Source organism: Lissotriton helveticus, chromosome 3_1, assembly GCF_964261635.1.
Source record: "Lissotriton helveticus chromosome 3_1, aLisHel1.1, whole genome shotgun sequence".
NCBI classification, from domain to species: domain Eukaryota; kingdom Metazoa; phylum Chordata; class Amphibia; order Caudata; family Salamandridae; genus Lissotriton; species Lissotriton helveticus.
In genome coordinates this window covers 1,086,644,943-1,086,662,566 of record NC_136061.1, presented here as the reverse complement: position 1 = coordinate 1,086,662,566, position 17,624 = coordinate 1,086,644,943, and the positions used below count along the sequence as shown (strand labels likewise).

The 17,624-nt window shown below is 40.4% G+C and overlaps 1 protein-coding gene across 3 annotated transcripts in view; it reads right to left on the bottom strand.

The window, feature by feature from the left end:
• The window catches only part of KCNH7 (potassium voltage-gated channel subfamily H member 7), a 1,437,897-nt gene that overhangs the window by 528,020 nt on the left and 892,253 nt on the right, over positions 1 to 17,624 (bottom strand). For 2 of the 3 annotated variants that reach the window (XM_078681650.1, XM_078681649.1), the window contains one exon: positions 5,365 to 5,579. In XM_078681650.1, the coding sequence (XP_078537776.1) occupies positions 5,365 to 5,579 (215 nt within the window). Of the gene's footprint in view, positions 1 to 5,364; positions 5,580 to 13,089; positions 13,111 to 17,624 lie in introns of all 3 variants that reach the window. The other variant, XM_078681648.1, reaches the window with a different exon arrangement.

Sequence of the window (17,624 nt, the reverse complement as noted above, 5' to 3'; positions counted from 1 at the left end):
ATCTACCCACCCAAGACATACAATCACAATGGGGTATGGAAGGAAACCACTCAACCAAACACAAGGACCATCTTCAATTTGAAAGCACTGTATTATTATGACGTCACAATATATTATATGTCATCAGTTAGTGCAGTCAGTGCTCAGACAGTGACACTATTTACATATATACATATATACAGAGAAAGTACAGGGTGTCACAAAGTTATACACCATGCTTATTCAGTGCACCCTCAGAATCATAGTTTGACATACGTTTAAGGTATGTCAACACTTCAACCCTATTGGAGTGAAACCATGGGTTTCTTCAGAACAATGGCGCCTATCAAGAACCTCGGGCATTGAAATTCTGCACTCCATGGCTACCTTTGGAACGATGGGTGATTCCTGATTTTATTTTTGTTACATCAAAATCCACAGCCCATGACATTTTGTGTAAAGAAAAGAAGAAAACTCTAGCAGTAAGGATATCCTCATAGTACCTAGTCAACCATACATCATCAATCTGTATTGGACTCTCTACCCTGTGGAAAAATTATTTCCCTGTAGTGAAAAAAAATAAAAGTGCACTTGCAGGACAAACTCCCTTCCCGGGCAAGGAGTTCTCTGCCACAGAGAACCCTGCACAGGAGGAATTGAAGCAATAGTAGGGAATCCTGTGATTGCCAATGGAATCCACAGGCAAACTTGCACCTAGGACAGCGTTCAATACTACTTTTAACAGGAAGTGGTGAAATTTAAAAGTAGTAAATCCGACTCCTTCTTTGTTTCATTCTGTCTTTCTTTCTTACTTTCTCTCTTACTTTTTTTAGCCCATAAACAACTATTTCTATCATAATTTGTTAACATTTTCCGAACAGATGTCCTCAAATGCACTTCCTCCATCCATTCAGCCACGTTGCTTCTATTTGCTGGAAGGTCATGGAAAAGTTATTTTCAGATATCAGTTCCTCTACCTTATTCAAACCCTGTACATACATTATTTTCTCATTAGAGATTAGTGACAGGTGATTAGGGTGTGACAATTGATAAAGAAAGCTAATAAATCTTTCTTGGCATTTCAGTTTAGTGTAAGGTTATTGGAAGGACAAAGTAGGACCCTGATTGCATTTATTTATATATTACATAGATATTAAAGAGTAACTGTCTATTTGTTTAACTTATTTTAAAACACAAACGTTTTTGATTTTGCCTTTGTTAAATACCATGAAACCAAATTACCCCCTGTGAAGATAACAACATGCAAGATTGGAAGCATTTTGGATTGGAACAGTCTTCATATACACATACCAATATAATGCATTTGAATTTCAACTTTTAAAGTATGTGATCAAATTGAGTAAGGTTTCTTTGTGAATTACTCTTGTTGAACTTGTAGCCTATGAATGAATTTCAGTTGAAAGCAAGTAACAAGCTGGTACTGCCGCTGGCTTACTCCTGAAATTAAGCAGTATGTCAGAAGGGCTAGAAGAGTAAATCACACCTCCTCATTGAGTGAGAGGGGAACAGCACAGACATATATTTTTGGGTGTGAAAAAGGCTGCTTTATTGAAACTGGTGCACATCGCATATAATCCACTGCTCTTTGCCCTACAAACTATAAAACTCACTCTACAACAAGTCACCTAAGGTCACTAACCCCACCCTAAACTTCCTGCCTCTCCATAATATTTTATTTTACAGAGTTTTATATAGCGCGAACTTGACCCGAATCGGGTATCAGAGCTCTTTACATAGCACCAGTTTCATTACAGGTGGACACATTCATTTTGTTGTTGTATTTTTTGTTAGGCACAAGGGATTACGCGATTTGCCCAGAATCACAGGATGTTCAGCGTCATTGCCGAGAGTCAAACCCAGTTCACCAGATTCGAGGTCGACAGCCCTAGACGTAGGGCCAACTCCTCCCCCCTAATAACCTACACCTGTCTAGATACTACCCTCCTGCACAATCATAATGGTGAACTTTTACCTCCCCTAACTCCTAACCTACCTCTAATAACATCTAAATATTTAAAAATTCTACAGCATAACTTTAACTCTCCACCCTCGTCCAGGCATTCTTCCTCAGCACCCTCCTATTTATCCTGATTCACTTATGGCAACATTAAATAACTTGTATCCAAAATCAATAGGCCAGCCACCCAGCACCTGCTTCAAGTGACAACAAATACACAGCACAGCATCCCCGCCCGGAGCACCGGTATCCAATAAAAGCCAGCCAAAAAAGGGGGTAACAAAGAATAACCTAAACCAATTAGGTATGGGCGGAAGGAGAACATTGGCTTTTATAACGGCTCTACCAGCCACACTGTTACCTTCCATAAAATAGTGGCTGGAGGATGGAAAAGGGGGCTTATATATATTGAGCCGCCCAAAAATAGCACAAATATAGCCTGGGCCATACCAACTCCCCCAATATTCCTGGGGGACAAAATCCCAGGGGTTAGCTGTCACCCAAACCCATAGTAAAATCTTTGTAAATCTGGTTCTATGGGTCTAATTTGCAAATAAAATGTTCCAATTTAAATTTACAGCTGTAAATAGAACTAGCTTACATTTGCATAAATTACACTGTATTCTCAAACGGGTGTACATCAACGAATTAAGCGGCCTTCATCTGCTTTCATCTGGTAATGCAAGTAGTCTTAAATGTCTTCTTAATTTCTTAAAAGAAGCCCTAATCACCCAAAATTCATATTTGGCTTGAAAAGAACAACGTACCTGTTAGGATAAATATCTGTAATTGAGAAAAGAATATTTTCCAAACTTAATTCAAAAACATGTACATTTCCTAATCCTAAACTGATGTAATTTAGGCGTAATCATTAAATACACAAATGTATGGAGTGGCGTAAACAGTTAAATGTGTCCCTGTTTAGTGAATACCACACACTTAAAACGGTTCCTTAAGACAGCGATTAATGATCCCTGTTTGGAAAGGGAAGGTTACCGAACACACCAGACATGCATTACTTAAAAGCAGATTTAGCACTTTATATATCTTCAGTCATCTTAATCCTACCTAAAATTGTCAGAAATCCTTTGCAACATTCAAAATATGGTTTATTATTCTTCTAATATCAAAGGACTACAGGAGTGCTATCATTATGTGGCGTACCCAGTCTGCCCATTTTGGGCCCTAAGAATTTTTGTCTGACTGTACCCATGTTTTTGACCTGTACCTCGGCATAAAGCCAAAACAATGGTGGAATACAGGAGTAAGCCAGGAGTACTGCAAGGGTAAATCACAGCCAAATGCTTGTGACTCAGGCCAGTGTAATTTCCGTTCATGCTCTTGTGCTTCTGCAGTTATGACTACACCTGATGAAATGAGAGGGGCCTTGATTAATAAAGCTCATAGATCAGGGTTATATATGTTTTTTAAAGTGAATATATGATGTGATCACAAATACACCTCGACAGCATCCCCTGCAAGTAAGCATGAGGAAATCTAATTGGCATTTGTTACAATTACAACTGCTGCCTTTTATTGGTGATATAAAGGATGCAAGCAGCAGTATTATTAAATAGTACTTAACACAGTGCAGGTCAATGTAGCTCAATAAGTTCAGTGCACACTGCTGAAGTCTTCATTTATCTGTAAACCAGGGGCTGTTTTACACCAAGTGCCTCGGAGGTGCAACTGATGTTTGTGCCCGCTTTCCGCATCCCCGGGGCACTTTGGTATTACAGAAAGGACCGCAGACGCTAGTGTAGCTCCCTTCTGTAATACCGAAAGTGCTGGAGCACATACAGTGCCAGAGCTTTATCAAGAGAGTGTTCACTCATTTGCATGAGGGCATTCTGCATGCCTATGCGCCGTGTTGCAGAGGCAAAGAAGCTCTCAGAAGGGGCAATGGCAGTGCACCACCTAATAGTTGGCGCACTGTCAATGCGCCCCCTGATTGCAGCCCTCTGGAGGGGGGAAGGGGTCCCATGGACCCCCCAGACATTCCCTTGCAGGCAGGTATGGTCACTCACTGCATCCGCCTGCAAGGGAATCTCTAAACTCCTTTAAAAGTGCAGGCGGGTTGCCACCTGCACAGTGAAACGCAAAGCGGATACTTCACTTGAATGCACTGCCCTCAGGACAGCACGACTGCACGGCTGCCCTGGAGTCCGTGCATTCGATATAATAGGGCGCTCTTTCCCTGTTGTACCTGACACACCTGTTTTAAGGTGCGCCAGGGTGCAAACAGGAAAAGTGCACCCTTTACATATCAGGTGTTTGAATCTTTGTAAGGCCGACTCAGTCTTTCTTCAGTCAAAAGTCAGTTAATAGAGTGAATGAAATTGGGAAATAGAAACACCTGTTACGTAAAATGCAAAGAAATGGAATAGGTCTGGTATGATTCACTATATAAAAAGTAATGACTTACTCTGAAAATACAGTTGAATTTCTGTGGGGAAGCCTTGTTCATCTCTTCCAATCAGGCCCAAAGATTTGCGGTTACAGTAAAAGCGTGGCCAATATCTGCACCTCTATTGGATGACTGTTAGAATCTTCTATGTTGTGTAGGTCCTAATGACTAGAGCATTGATTATTGATCCCCTAAAAACAATTTTGCCTTAGCTGAACATGTCTATTGATAATAGGAACGGGGCAGGGGTGTTGGGGGGGGGGGGGGTGAAAAACAGGTAATGTATCTTCTTGGATACCTGACACAATTTGACAAGCAGAAAAGTTAGATGCTTCGGAAATAGCTGTAACCAGTATGTGTAAAAATAAATAGATATTAAGCAGCTCAACCTGCAAGTTTTCAAGAAGAGAATAAATTGGGGTCTGGTAATTCTACGTTCATCTAACCATTTAAAAAGCACATGAAGTACTGTATCAAATGTTTCTAGAGTTCATTTTCCTTCACTGATTCTGATTGCTCAGGAACCACCTAGATACACAACACTCCACCAGAAGTTCCAAATTAAGTGTAAGTCGTACTGAACAATGCTATACAAAATCTACCTACCATATTTATTTACTAGAAAAGAAAGAGAATTTGGAGATCAGTCCTGTGGATATGCTAAAAGGTGCATACAATCAAAGCAGCAATAAGAGAATAACATCATGGCAAAACGATGACTCGCATAAAAGCTATTGACTCATGACTATTGAAGAATGGTTGTTCCTAATGTGAATGTCCCCGACATGAGTAGTATTTGATGACAACACAACTACACCTTATACATGAATATAGTGTGGTGTTGCTGGTCAATGTCATCTCCTTTCTGTTGAGTGTCATGGATACTTGCTGGAGCTGTACCCAAGAAGAAGAGCACCGAGGAGGACATCAAAGTAAATGCAAATTAGATTAAAAAAATCTTACAACTTGTAAAACATAGCTTTCATGAACAAAGTCCTACCTGTGTCACTTTTTCTGTAACATTGTGCGTTCTTTCTTTCACCTTGGGAGCAATGATTGTTTTCTCTGAAGATGGTGGAGATGAAGACTTTTTGTCATTTCTAACGTCCGAAAAGTTTAGAGTGAGCTGGGGAATCTTGTTTATGGTGCTGTATTTATTGAGGTTTGAGTCTGATGTGGATCCCAGTAAGCTGGACTTGATATGATTAAAAGGCCCTAAACAATTAAAAATAAAGACAAGACACAAAATATGATAACTGGATAGCACAGCCCCAGTATCCAAGTGGGTAAAAAAATTAAACATTAGAATACTGAATTAAATAATATATGGTAGGGAAGAATGAATCTGCCTTTTTTCTCATCCACGTGTTCTGTGCTTTCACAGCACAACTAATCAATCTCCAAAACTGTTCCACCGGAATGTTTGTGCTTGAAAACGTTTCATATTTTTAATGCATTTTGTTAGAAAGTGAATCTTGAATTTTAATAAACAGATAAGTAATAATTGCTAAGCATACAATTGCTAAACTATTGCATTGCTGGGTGAATACACCTTTAAATGCGCTTTCCTGTGAATGAGCTGTAGTCCACATCAATATGTGAGCAGTACCACAAACATTTGTAGTTCTTAAATATTTGATAGTGATAGCATTTTCCCTTTCTGATGTGAAGTCAACATGCACACGGAGTGAGACAGGGAATGTTATGAAATGAATAGGATAAAGCAATTTTTGTATTGTTGTTAAGTGTGGTTGATACTGTGACCAGTTAAAGAATATATGGGACACCGTAGATTGAATCTGGCTTTTCCTGGAATGACAGTACACCATGATTCATATAGTAATGATGACACTTATTTAATAAACAAAGATTTTAAATTCAAAGTCATTGTGAAATGAAATGTGAAAATGTTTGGAGTCCATAGGAAGGCTGTTGACTAGTGTAAAACCAAAATGCGCCAAAGGGATTTATTGTTAGCCACAATGTTTCTATCTGTTTAACGTGTTGATTTATTGCACAGTGTCTGATAAATTGCTAAACGTTGATATACATTTTTTTTTTTTAGTAAAAACGCGTTCTATTGTGTTTTCAGACTTGAAATTGGCATTCATATTGGAACAAGAAGGGTAAAATAAATGTTGTCGATGTTAACATTTTAATGCAATACCACAGAAGCAAAATAGACTAAAGCGCTGTGATAAGGTATTCTTGGGGCCTGTAGGAAAATTATCTACAACAAAATTAACCATTGACATATGCAATGTAAAAGGTAGGGCCAACTGTAATACATGCCATTATATATCTATAGCTACCAGTTGTGCAATTTGCTGCCCATATAGCACTTTTCAATACATACATGTATTCAAAAGGGTAAACTTACACTTATGTGTAAGTATACAATCTTTTGCAATTCACAAATACATTTTGCAAGTAGTATCTTTACAATTGTGGGTTGGATCAGGCCCTGTGTCTAGAATTGCTGTTACATTGTCACTGTTATGTTTACAATACCAAAATGCTCCAGGATCGCCACAAAAACACCACTAATCAGAACAAGTGGCAAACAGTCTTGGTGGAGCCCATAGCTGTATCAATTGCATTTAGCGTATTCAAACTTGAGAAACAATAAAATGGATATTTTGTCACTAGAAAGTCTGTTCTTTAAGAATCTGACTTGTGAGGGGTGGATGAGTTTGGCTAAACATTTTCAAAGTTGTTTAGCAAGGATCATAGCATATATTTTGCAATATAGGTTTATTAGGGATATTGGTTTGTAATTTTTTGGGAGTGTTGTGTCTTTCCCTTCTTTGGGGATTACTGCTATGATGGCTTCTGCAGGCCTCCCATTAACTTGACCAGAGGTATTGAATGTGTGGTATAAATTTAGGAGAGGGAGGGTTAGGACTGATGAAAAGCATTTGTAAAACTTTGCATTAAACCCGTCAGGACCGGGGCTTTCCCAAGTTTTAGGGCCTTAATTGCAATATCTATTTCAGAGGCAGTGAATGGGTTGTTGAGCTCTACTTGTTCTTGGTCTGACAGTACGGGAAGCGTGCATTTGTCAAGGTAGTCATGTGTCTTAGTGCCGTCAAGATCTTGATTCCTGCTGTATAGGGTGCTATAGAAGTCTTTAAAAATGTCAGCAATTTTGTCTGGGTCGGAGTGAGCTAGCCCTGCCCGATCTGTTATATTGTGAATTGCGTTATTCTGCAATTTAAACTTTAAGTACGAAGCAAGGCTATTCCCTGCCTTATTTGATTTGCATATTTTGGTGCTTTTTTGTTTGTTTAACCATATTCCTGCTATATCACTGACTATCTCATTATATTCTTATTTCTTTTTCACTATTTCATTTAGGATTGAGGCATCCCTAGAGATTATAGGTTTCCCTTCAAGCGCGGCAATTTCATGTTCTAGTTTTTCAAGGCTGTTATTGGACTCCCTATTCATCGCCGTTCTGGTTTAATGATTTCTCCTCCGACTGAGCACTTAAGAGCCTCCCAGCGTGCAAGGTCTGATGTTTCTCCTTGTTTGTTGTTCTCAAGATAATCTGCTATTGTGCATTCAATGGTCTGGTTATGGGATTCTTTTTCTAGTACTTTCTAAAAAGGGACTTTTCCTATATTCTACTAGGAGTGTTGGATCCTAGGATCAAAGGATCAAAGACTTGCAGGATCGCTACTTATTAGACCTTATGCTCACTTTAGCATTTAAAGTTATCCTGAGTAAATGGAAAACTCTAGTGAAGTATCTTTTAGAGCGTGTTAGGAATGGCTTTCCTGCCTAAGAGGAGCAGATAATGAATCCCTCCATACCTCCCCTGGCGTAAATCCCACAAGAAACTGTGGAAATCCCTTGACGCCTCCAATTCATCATATTACCCCCGTGAACACCTTAAGTTTTGCCTCAGATTGTAAAGCCTTTTGTACTCCTCTATTGTAATGCACCGTTGTCAATCCTTATGTGAAATATGTTTTGCTTGGTCACCTGTATACTATTAAGAGTAAGATCTGTCGTGAATGCCCTTCTTGGAACTTGAGCATTTATTATTACAACTGTTATTATTGTTATGATTATTATTATTATTATTTTATTTGTTATCATGGTCATTATTATAGTCATTATTGTTAACTTTATCATCATTGTAACAACTTTCTTATATGGGTATTTAGATGCTGTCTTATTATTTGCTGTATTGTTGTAATTATTTTCCCTGTCATTTGTTTCTTTATGCGTTTGCATGTTTTATATATTTCAATAAAAATGATTTGAATGCAAAAAAAAATGTAGGGACTAGAGGGCTAGATGAAGAGCCAGGTCTTCAGCTTCTTTCTTTATTCCTGGAGCGACATTGAGGCCCTGATGTTGAGAAGGAGGTCATTTTAGGACTTCCACAAGGTGGGAGGTGGATCAGCCTCTGGCTCTGCTTCTGCATGTGCAGGGTACTTGGGTGAGCGAGAGAGGCAAAGGGGAGGTGTCTGGTGAGCTGATGGAAATAGAGGCAGTTGTTGAGGTAGGAGAGTCCAGATGTTGGCAGAGCCTTGAATGCATGGGTGAGGAGCTTTAATTGGCAAAATAAAAGGACCACGAGCCAATGCAGCTGCCTTATGTGACGTGTGTGTGTCAGGGGAGGTCCAGAATGAGTCTAACAGAACAGCTCTGAATGAGAAAATTAAAGATCTTGTGTAGCATGAGCAGGATGAAGAAGCAGGAGGATGTGACGGTGTGAACTTGTTAGGCCATGGTAAGATTGCAACTGAGGATGATTCCGAGGTTTCTGGTATATTCAGTCGGGGCCAGGCTCTGAGGGACACTAAAAGGAGTCCCAGGCGGTGTTTTTGTTTCCAAAGATCATCACTTTCATCTTGTCGGTTTTGAGCCTCCACCAGTTTTTCTTCATTCAGTCTGCAACAGCGGTATTCCAATTGTGGAAGTTGTTCCTGGTGTTGGTGTAGTCTTCTGAGAGGGAGAGGATGAGTTACATGTCGTCGGCAAAAGAGAATAAGTTGAATCTGTGGGATCCGATGAATCTATTTTAATTTATCATCTGGACTTGGAGCTTTAAGATTTATCCGGCAGATATACTGTTCAGTCTATCTTCCAATTGTTTTATTTATTGAATTGTTTTGGTTTAGACCCCTGAATGTAAAGGAAATGCCATGAAAAAGGATATGAGGAATTTCCCTTTTGGAATTTAAATAAGGGTTGACTATGCTACAGTTACTATAATAATCTATAAATACACACTCTAATATATTTTAACGGACTTCCCCCCTACACTCCTAACTAACCCCCCTAAAATTCCTTATTCCTATATATGCTACTTGTTATGGCCAACTGCCTTGTATCCCCATTTTTCCATAGAGTTTAGTTACTAGGTTGAACCTCTATAAATCAAAGACATACATAGAAATATTTTATGAATACTAAGAGGCTCACTTTATGAGGTTTAGCACCATTAATACATTGAAATGCACAACCACAATATTTAGGTCTATCCAAGAGCTTTAGCAGTCTCACCAGTATCATGTACTAAAAAAAGTAAAAAATATGCTTACATTAATGGAATTTGGGTCAGCCCTCTTCTTACTTTGGTCTGTTCTGCTTTAATTTACATTTTGCTTCCACCCACCACAATATAATGCGGGGAGTAACGGGATAGCCCTCCTCTGCTATTTGTTTTGTATTGAGTGATGGGATTTAGCCTGATCACCTACTGGCACATCTGCCTAAAAGAAGGAGCCATTCAATGTCAGGGCTGGCTTTTCCAATGAGTAAGTTTGCAAAAGCACTTCGAGCTCCGAAGGCGTGCGTTCCTTGGGGGAGTCACCAACATAAGAATTACAGCGAGCCAACTTACATCGAGGCACTGCAGAACGATTCTAGATTGCGGACGCGACCAGCCTGTTTTCCGAAATAAACCGCAAGCCGTTATTGAACAAGCATGGCTAGTGTGGACTGGTCATTCAGTCACTACTGGCTCCCCCGAGGGATGGACACCTTCGGAGCCCAAAGTACTTTTGCAAACTTGCTTATCGGAAAAGCAACTCTCTTCTGTTGCGTTTTGGTATTGGGTGATTATGGTCCTGCATTGTCCTGAGAAGGCCAAATTTAGAGGCTGAAATGCATCGACATTTCATCATCAAGGACCAACACTTTGCATCCCAAAAGAAAAGAAGAGGACCCATCAGGAATTAGACCATATACCTAATGATGGACTTAATTAATTTAACAACAGTTGGCCTATAACGTATTAGTGTTGGATCCCTAAGATGGTTTCTTTATATGCCCAAAGCAGGGTACATCATCCATCATTTGCAGACACCCTATTCACCTAATTGTAGTGAATTTTAAGTTATAACAACTAGGGGTCGAGAATCAGTATGATTTAAGTTTGGATACATATCAATTGACCAATCAAAGGTTTGAATAAGACAGTTTTACCCGGTCACTGTTTCCTTTCCATTTGGCCAGCAATACTATCAATTTTCTTAATTAAGAGATTTGACAAAATAGTTTAAAAATGGTCAGACTACAGGAGGCAAGTAGCTCTGCCTAAGGCCACATATTAATTAGTTGGCTTCTCTCTTGTTACTTTGTTTGCAATCTATCCTGCTGGGGCCCCCCTTCCTTCTGCTAGGCCTCCTAGTCCGCCCCTGAACCCAAAATATAAAACAAATCTGACATTTTTGGAGCGATCCTCTGGTCCTCCTGTGGGATAGCAGAAGAAGAAAAGGAAATGGAGGCCCATGTTTTTTGTATAAAATTTGGGGAGGGTGTTTGTGAGTGGGATTCTCCTCCCTCAGCCAGTTTGGACCCCGGGAACCCATCTTCCAGGCACAACTTTTTTAAAAAGGGTGTCAGTGGACGCCCTCCCCAAGCCTTCAAAGTCACCAAGGACCCCATACCCCAGGGCCGACTAATTTAATGAAGGGGATGGGAGCATGTAGAACCCCTCCCTGAGCTGATTGCGGCACATGGGACCTCCGTCTCCTGGAGCCTGCTATATTGATTAAGAGGAAGGCGGGCACAGCCCCCCTCCATGAACCGATGAGGCAGGACACAGCAAAATGAACTGGTCACTCATAGGGAAAGTGTTACCAAGCAGAGTATACCCTTCATGATTTTTGAAGTCTTGCCGTTAAAAAGCTTAAAAGACTGAGTACACTTACTTTCTTTATTGGTGGTCGATGATAGTCTTTAAGGGCAAATATTCTATGATTGGTCTAAGACTGATTCAATTAATCCTTGAAATTTCTATGCACACTTGGGGGGAGTCAGAAGAGGAAGCAAGACTAACAGTATATCATGTTACTAGGACGTCCAAGAGGACTCTGGTAAGGAATATACTAATGTGGCTATATGTCACATCACATAAGGAACAAACCTGAAGGTCAGAGAGTCAAATTGTTGGCTGTTAGATAGAATAGCCTCTGGCTGTGATGACTGAGATGTAAATGCTTTCTTTCGTTCCGCTTAAAGGAAAATCCTTGAAAGGTGTCCCAAATAATCATATTACAGTCATATTTACGGGGGGGTATTTTTAGCAGAAATTCTTATTACGTACTGTCTAGGCCTCGAGTCTGATCTTTGTTTTGAATTGTACGTATTTGCATGAGAAAAATGGCACATTCATTTTTCAATAAATACTTTTCTAAAACATTGTACTAAAAGAAAAAGAGAACAAAATCCTCAGAACTGCACTGATTTACAAAATAAGTAAATGCAATGAGCGACTGGTGAAGAGTAATGTTGTTTATCTAATGGTCAAAACGTGCACATTCTAATATTCCATGCACTGCATGCATTGCTAGCAGCTGCATTTCGTTCCTTAATTATAAAATTCAACATGCACATAATTACAAAAGCTTGGGCAGCAGATCCCAGCATCTCCTGTAACAATCTAATCAATTTGTTATTAACATGAATTCATAAATTCAAAGGCTAACATTACATGTACAAATGCATTTAGACCAATCCACATTTAATATTAAAGTGGCAATGAACCTTATGCAGGACATATGAAAAAATACTGGTGCTGCATCTCATATTTCACCTAAACGAGAACTGTCATTGGTTCAAAATCTATGCCATATGCGGCTCCCTGTCTCCTGCTGCAGTACATGGAGTTAACATACATGATGTCATGTGGATACTAAAGCGCGTTTTCAAAACATATGTAAGATTAAACAAAAAAGTACAGTATGAGTCATGCATGCACATTATAGTACTAAAGAAAATGTAAACCATACCCCCTGCCATCCAGGATCGTGAAACTATTTTTAAGGAGACAAAAGAGGAATAAATGAAGAAAATCTGCCAACTGGGTCTAGGGGTGAATGAATCTTTGCTGTATGGCACCTTAAATGGTTAACAGTATCAAGTCTAATGCAAACGAGTGTTTTCTCCAACTTTTTCTAGAAGGAGAGACTTTTCCATAAGAGTAAAAGTCGATTGACCTTCAAATTGGAATCAGATTCCATAGACTGGATTGTGTGTTAATCATTTTTTTGCTTCCTTTAGTGGCATTCATCCAATGAAGTTGGTACTTAACAGCATTTACGCAATCAATCAAACAAAAAAAGAAGTGGGTCATTTTTTGTGCCTGGCCATTAAAAGGTCATCATGAACACACGGCATTCTGAAATTCATGCAGCAGGCAAGCTAACATGCCATTCAGAGTGGCCCCAAAAGCGTCAAATGATGCATTATGTGAGTACGTTACCTTTGAAATTGCGACCATTGTCTGATTTTCAGCAGAAAAAGAGCCAAAAAAAGAAAGATAGAAAGAAAATGCTAAACACTACATCACAAAGACAGAACATACCATACACCATTGACACGTGATTCAGTATTTTGCTAGAAATTATATTTCAGCATTCAAATCAATTCTCAAATAGGCATTCTTTCATTACGGTAAAGATGTCATATATGCAGGTATTTAACAGTGTATTTTGTTTCGCCCCAGCGCAAGCACCCTAGTGCATGATGCTTTTACGGTTAGGAGCATATAAACTGCTTTTAAGCACCAAATGTGGCTTGTGAGGATGCAGGGAAATGGAGCCTCTTTAAATGGCATAAGCAGGACCATTTGGAAAGTTCTCTAAGGGAATAGAGGTAAGATCTAGCGTTGTAGGCTTTCCCATGAGATTTATGCATGATCATTTATTACAATAGTAATGAGTCAGCATAGCCAGTAAAACGTGTCAGTTTCAAAGTGCTCCTTTTTCCAGAACAATGTGTTAAATGGCAATGCTGCCATTAAAAGTTAACAACAGTCAGAAACACAGACAAAATGTAATTTGTTTTCATATTTTTCTGACGAGCACATAGTGAGTTTGATCACATTATTAAAGATCAGGAGTGTATCATGATGAGATGAGCGACTGCTTTTTTTTTCCTTGAGAGGTGTCTAAAGTTCAACCACAAAACTCGGAATTTCTTTGAGATAATGCGTGAACTTTATAAAGAACAAGTCAGAAACAATGATCAGGAATTGCTTCTCTCTGCTTCTGATTTGTTCTGTAATTCGGCGAAGTCATTTGTATGACATTTAGACACCTCACACGCAAAACCACCAGCCATTTGTCCCCTCATGATATGGCCCACACCAAATCAAGAGGGTATTTTTCATTTTAGATGCCCTGAGGACCTATATATATATATATATATATATATATATACATACACACACACACACACATATATGTACAACGACAGAAATAGCAGGTAGGTCAGTTCTGATTGTGTTTTGGTGATGGGAATGAAGTAGTCATTTTGTGAGATTGCTGATGGGACATGACCTATATATGGTCCTAAAGAGCTAAGTCTCAGGGCAAACTTCTCGTCTCCCTTGCTGTTTGATTTGTTTTACTTTGTCGTTGTGACAACTTCTTATTAGATTTATAGCTTACATACAGAGGGCTATTGCCTAGATACCAGTAAGATGTTACAAGAACAATGCAATTCATTCTTTGGATGCGATTCTGTCTTATTCTCTGTTCTTGTCTCACTGGAGATGAGGTACGTGCTTTAAACTTTAAAGCTATGGCTAGTAGCCATGGCCTACCTTTCCCCCAGCAATGTATATACTGTAGGAAGCTAATAAAAGAAACGTTGCAATATGACAGCATAAACAGAAATGGACGCACTAAAATCATTTTTGAAAATGGTTTTAAAAAGGCAGATACAAACTGTGCTTTTATAATGGGGAATACCCACATTACTCGAGTTTCTTTTTTGAATATGCCAAAGGTTTGACAGTTCACTTTATGTCATGTTGTCTGCACCTCTCTCTGGCTGTACGTTTCCCTGATCGTATCTTGCTTTGACTGTACATATCCTTACCCGAACCAGTGTCTACACATTCCTCACCTAGCCCACACCTTCGCCATTCTGCACCTAGCCCTGGCCTATTACTATCTACACCTCTGCCTGATACACATCTGTCTGGCTGCAACCATACCACACCTATCTGTCTGCACTTCTCCCTGTCCGTACCATTTCCCGCCTGTACATCTCTCCAGGGGTTTCCTCCCAACACATACCTCTCCTTCCCCTTACCTTTCCCTAACTGCACCTCTCTCAGCTCGTACCTCGCCCTTTCGATACGTCTCCTTTCCTGCACAACTGCAAGCCCATACCTCCACCTGCAGCTCTCCCAGCTTCCACCTAGCCTGCACCTCTTCCTTCTCACCTTCTGCCTGCTCAAGCCTTCCCTTCTCTCTACATTTCACTGCACACGCGTCCGTCTGCCAGCATCTCTCCTAGCCTCCACCCAAAATGCACCTATCCCTGTCTGCAAATCTCTCAACCTGCTCTTCTCCCAGCCCTCACCGGTGATCCGCACACATTTCTCTGGGCACACATTTCACTCTCCCTCTTTTTGCATGCATGCCTCTCTGTCCACACTTCTGCTTAATTCATCCTCCTTCAGGCACTATTTCTCCCTGTCTGTACCTTTCCTGTGGGTAGCATTTATTCTCCTACTTTTCCCTGGCTGTACTTCTCCCAGCCTCCACATCTTTCCATCTCCCTCCTGCACCAGGGCCTCTACCTGCCCTCTATGCACTTGCTTCACTCTGCCTGCACCTCTGCCTGCCTCCACTCCTCCCATAATCCACTTCTTCCTGCAAGTACCTCTCCCTGCATGCATCTTTCACAGCATGTGTCTCCAGAGAGTACCGCAGGAGCTACTGGTATCTCACCGACGCCCTTGAAGAAGCTCTTCCAAGGGAAGATAAGCCCAGTACATTATTGGGAATATTTAGGCATCTTAGAGACAATAGATCTGTTCATCTCAAGACTCTTACAGTGGCAGGCATCTTGCCAAGTCACACAGACACACACACACACATTGTTTTGCCCTAGATGGCCAGCAACATGATCTTATGTATCTATTCTCATCCTAGTAAAGTGAAAAGGAGATGGGACATGTTGTAGGCTCCACTTAATAACAGTATGTGTGTGAACAATGGGCCAGGAAATAAGAGTGCCAGCAGTAGACAGATTAGGAGCCAAAGCGTGGTCCATAAGTGTGGACCAGCAGAAACTAGAGAGAATACGTCTGAGTTAGGAACATGATCATCAGACTGAGAGCTGAGGAGAGCAGAGCGTGGATGAGCTGATGTCCCCTACTGAGAATCACAGTGCAAGCATCGTGATGTGTGCAAGCATGTGTGCACATGTATGTGTGTGTCTGTCTCCATCTGTGTGTTTGGCATTGTGTTTCACCCTGATAGACAATCTTATTCCATGGAAGATATGTCTCGTGTAAAGGACCACCAAAACTATATGTTGATGCCCATCATTTCTGGCATGATGGTGGACCTGGCATAATAATTGTCAATCTTGACATATTCTGGGCATTCATGGGGTCAGATCTACAAGAAAGTGTTGTAGTGCGGAACCACAAGCCCTTTGGCTGAGCCATCCTGCGGCACTTTCAGAGCACAGGAATGCGACATATTTACAAGGATATGTTGCATTCCTGTCCTCTCCCCTGTGTTGGCGCACAAACAGCTGCCATGCGCCGGCGGGGGCACCCTTGCACTAAGATGTAAGGAAGCCCATGTCATGGTGAGATTGTTTTTGTGCAGGAAGGGGCACCATCCTGCACGAAAACAATGACTACAGGCATTTCCCTCTTTCAATGCATGTTGTAGCATGCAGTACGCATTAAAAGGAATAGAAGAGGAGAAATTAAAACATTTCTCCTCGTTGAGCCTGGCTATGCCACCCCTAGAGTGGCGGCATAGCATACTAACGCATTTCCAGGTTTATGATTCCTCGTAAATCTGGAAATGTGTCTGGTTCCATGGGTGCTGCGTGGGAACACCCACAGGAACACCCACGGAACGCCCTTTTCATGCAAATTGCTGCGTGTAAAGGGGTCGTATTTACAAGGACAGGAAAAGCCACGCAGGGTGGCTTTTCCTGTCCTTACAAATATGGGGCAGAGAAATGCGCTGCCAGTGCGTCACAAAAAGTGAAGTACTGGTAGCACAAGGGGCTTATAAATCTGCCCCTTTGTATAGATGTGCATAATGGCAGCCATCATTGACACTGTCAGTATGATTGGCCTAAATTTGGCTGCCTGTGACATAAATAATTACAGGCATGACTGATGTATTGTGAGTATCCTGCCCATTATGGTCTCCAGCCTTGGCACTGCAGTGAATCTGATAAAATGGTGAGCATTATTGTCATATTATAGGCATCCTTTGCATTATGGTAAGCATCCATGGCAGGGAATCCCAAAACCTGGCTATTTGAAGGACATTCTGCCCATGACAACCATTTGTACATGTGAGTACAAGGTGTTGTTTTGGGGACTGCGATTTACTAAAAATCAAAGCTGCTACTTAGAAGGAAAAAAATATGTTTCTTTCAGACAATAACATTTGATAATTGAGTTTGTTTGCTCTCTATGGAAAAGGTTTTTGATAGAAATTTTTTTTTTTTTTTAAACTGAAATGATGATTATGACAAAATGCTTGCATTTCCAAAACATTTTCAAAGTTGAATGGTAGTTTAAGCTGAGTTGAGGGGACTCATTGCTGTGGTTATTAACACTGTGCCAGAGGGCACATGCTGCTTTAGCTGTTATTTCATTAGTCATGTGGAGACATTTGTATTGATACTGATGCTGATATCACTGCCTGACATGTTTAGGTGGTCACTAGTTCTATTGTTAGTGAATAAGGTCCCTATTGTACAATTTGTTAATAGCTCACAATGACTTTCCATTAGCAGAAGTAG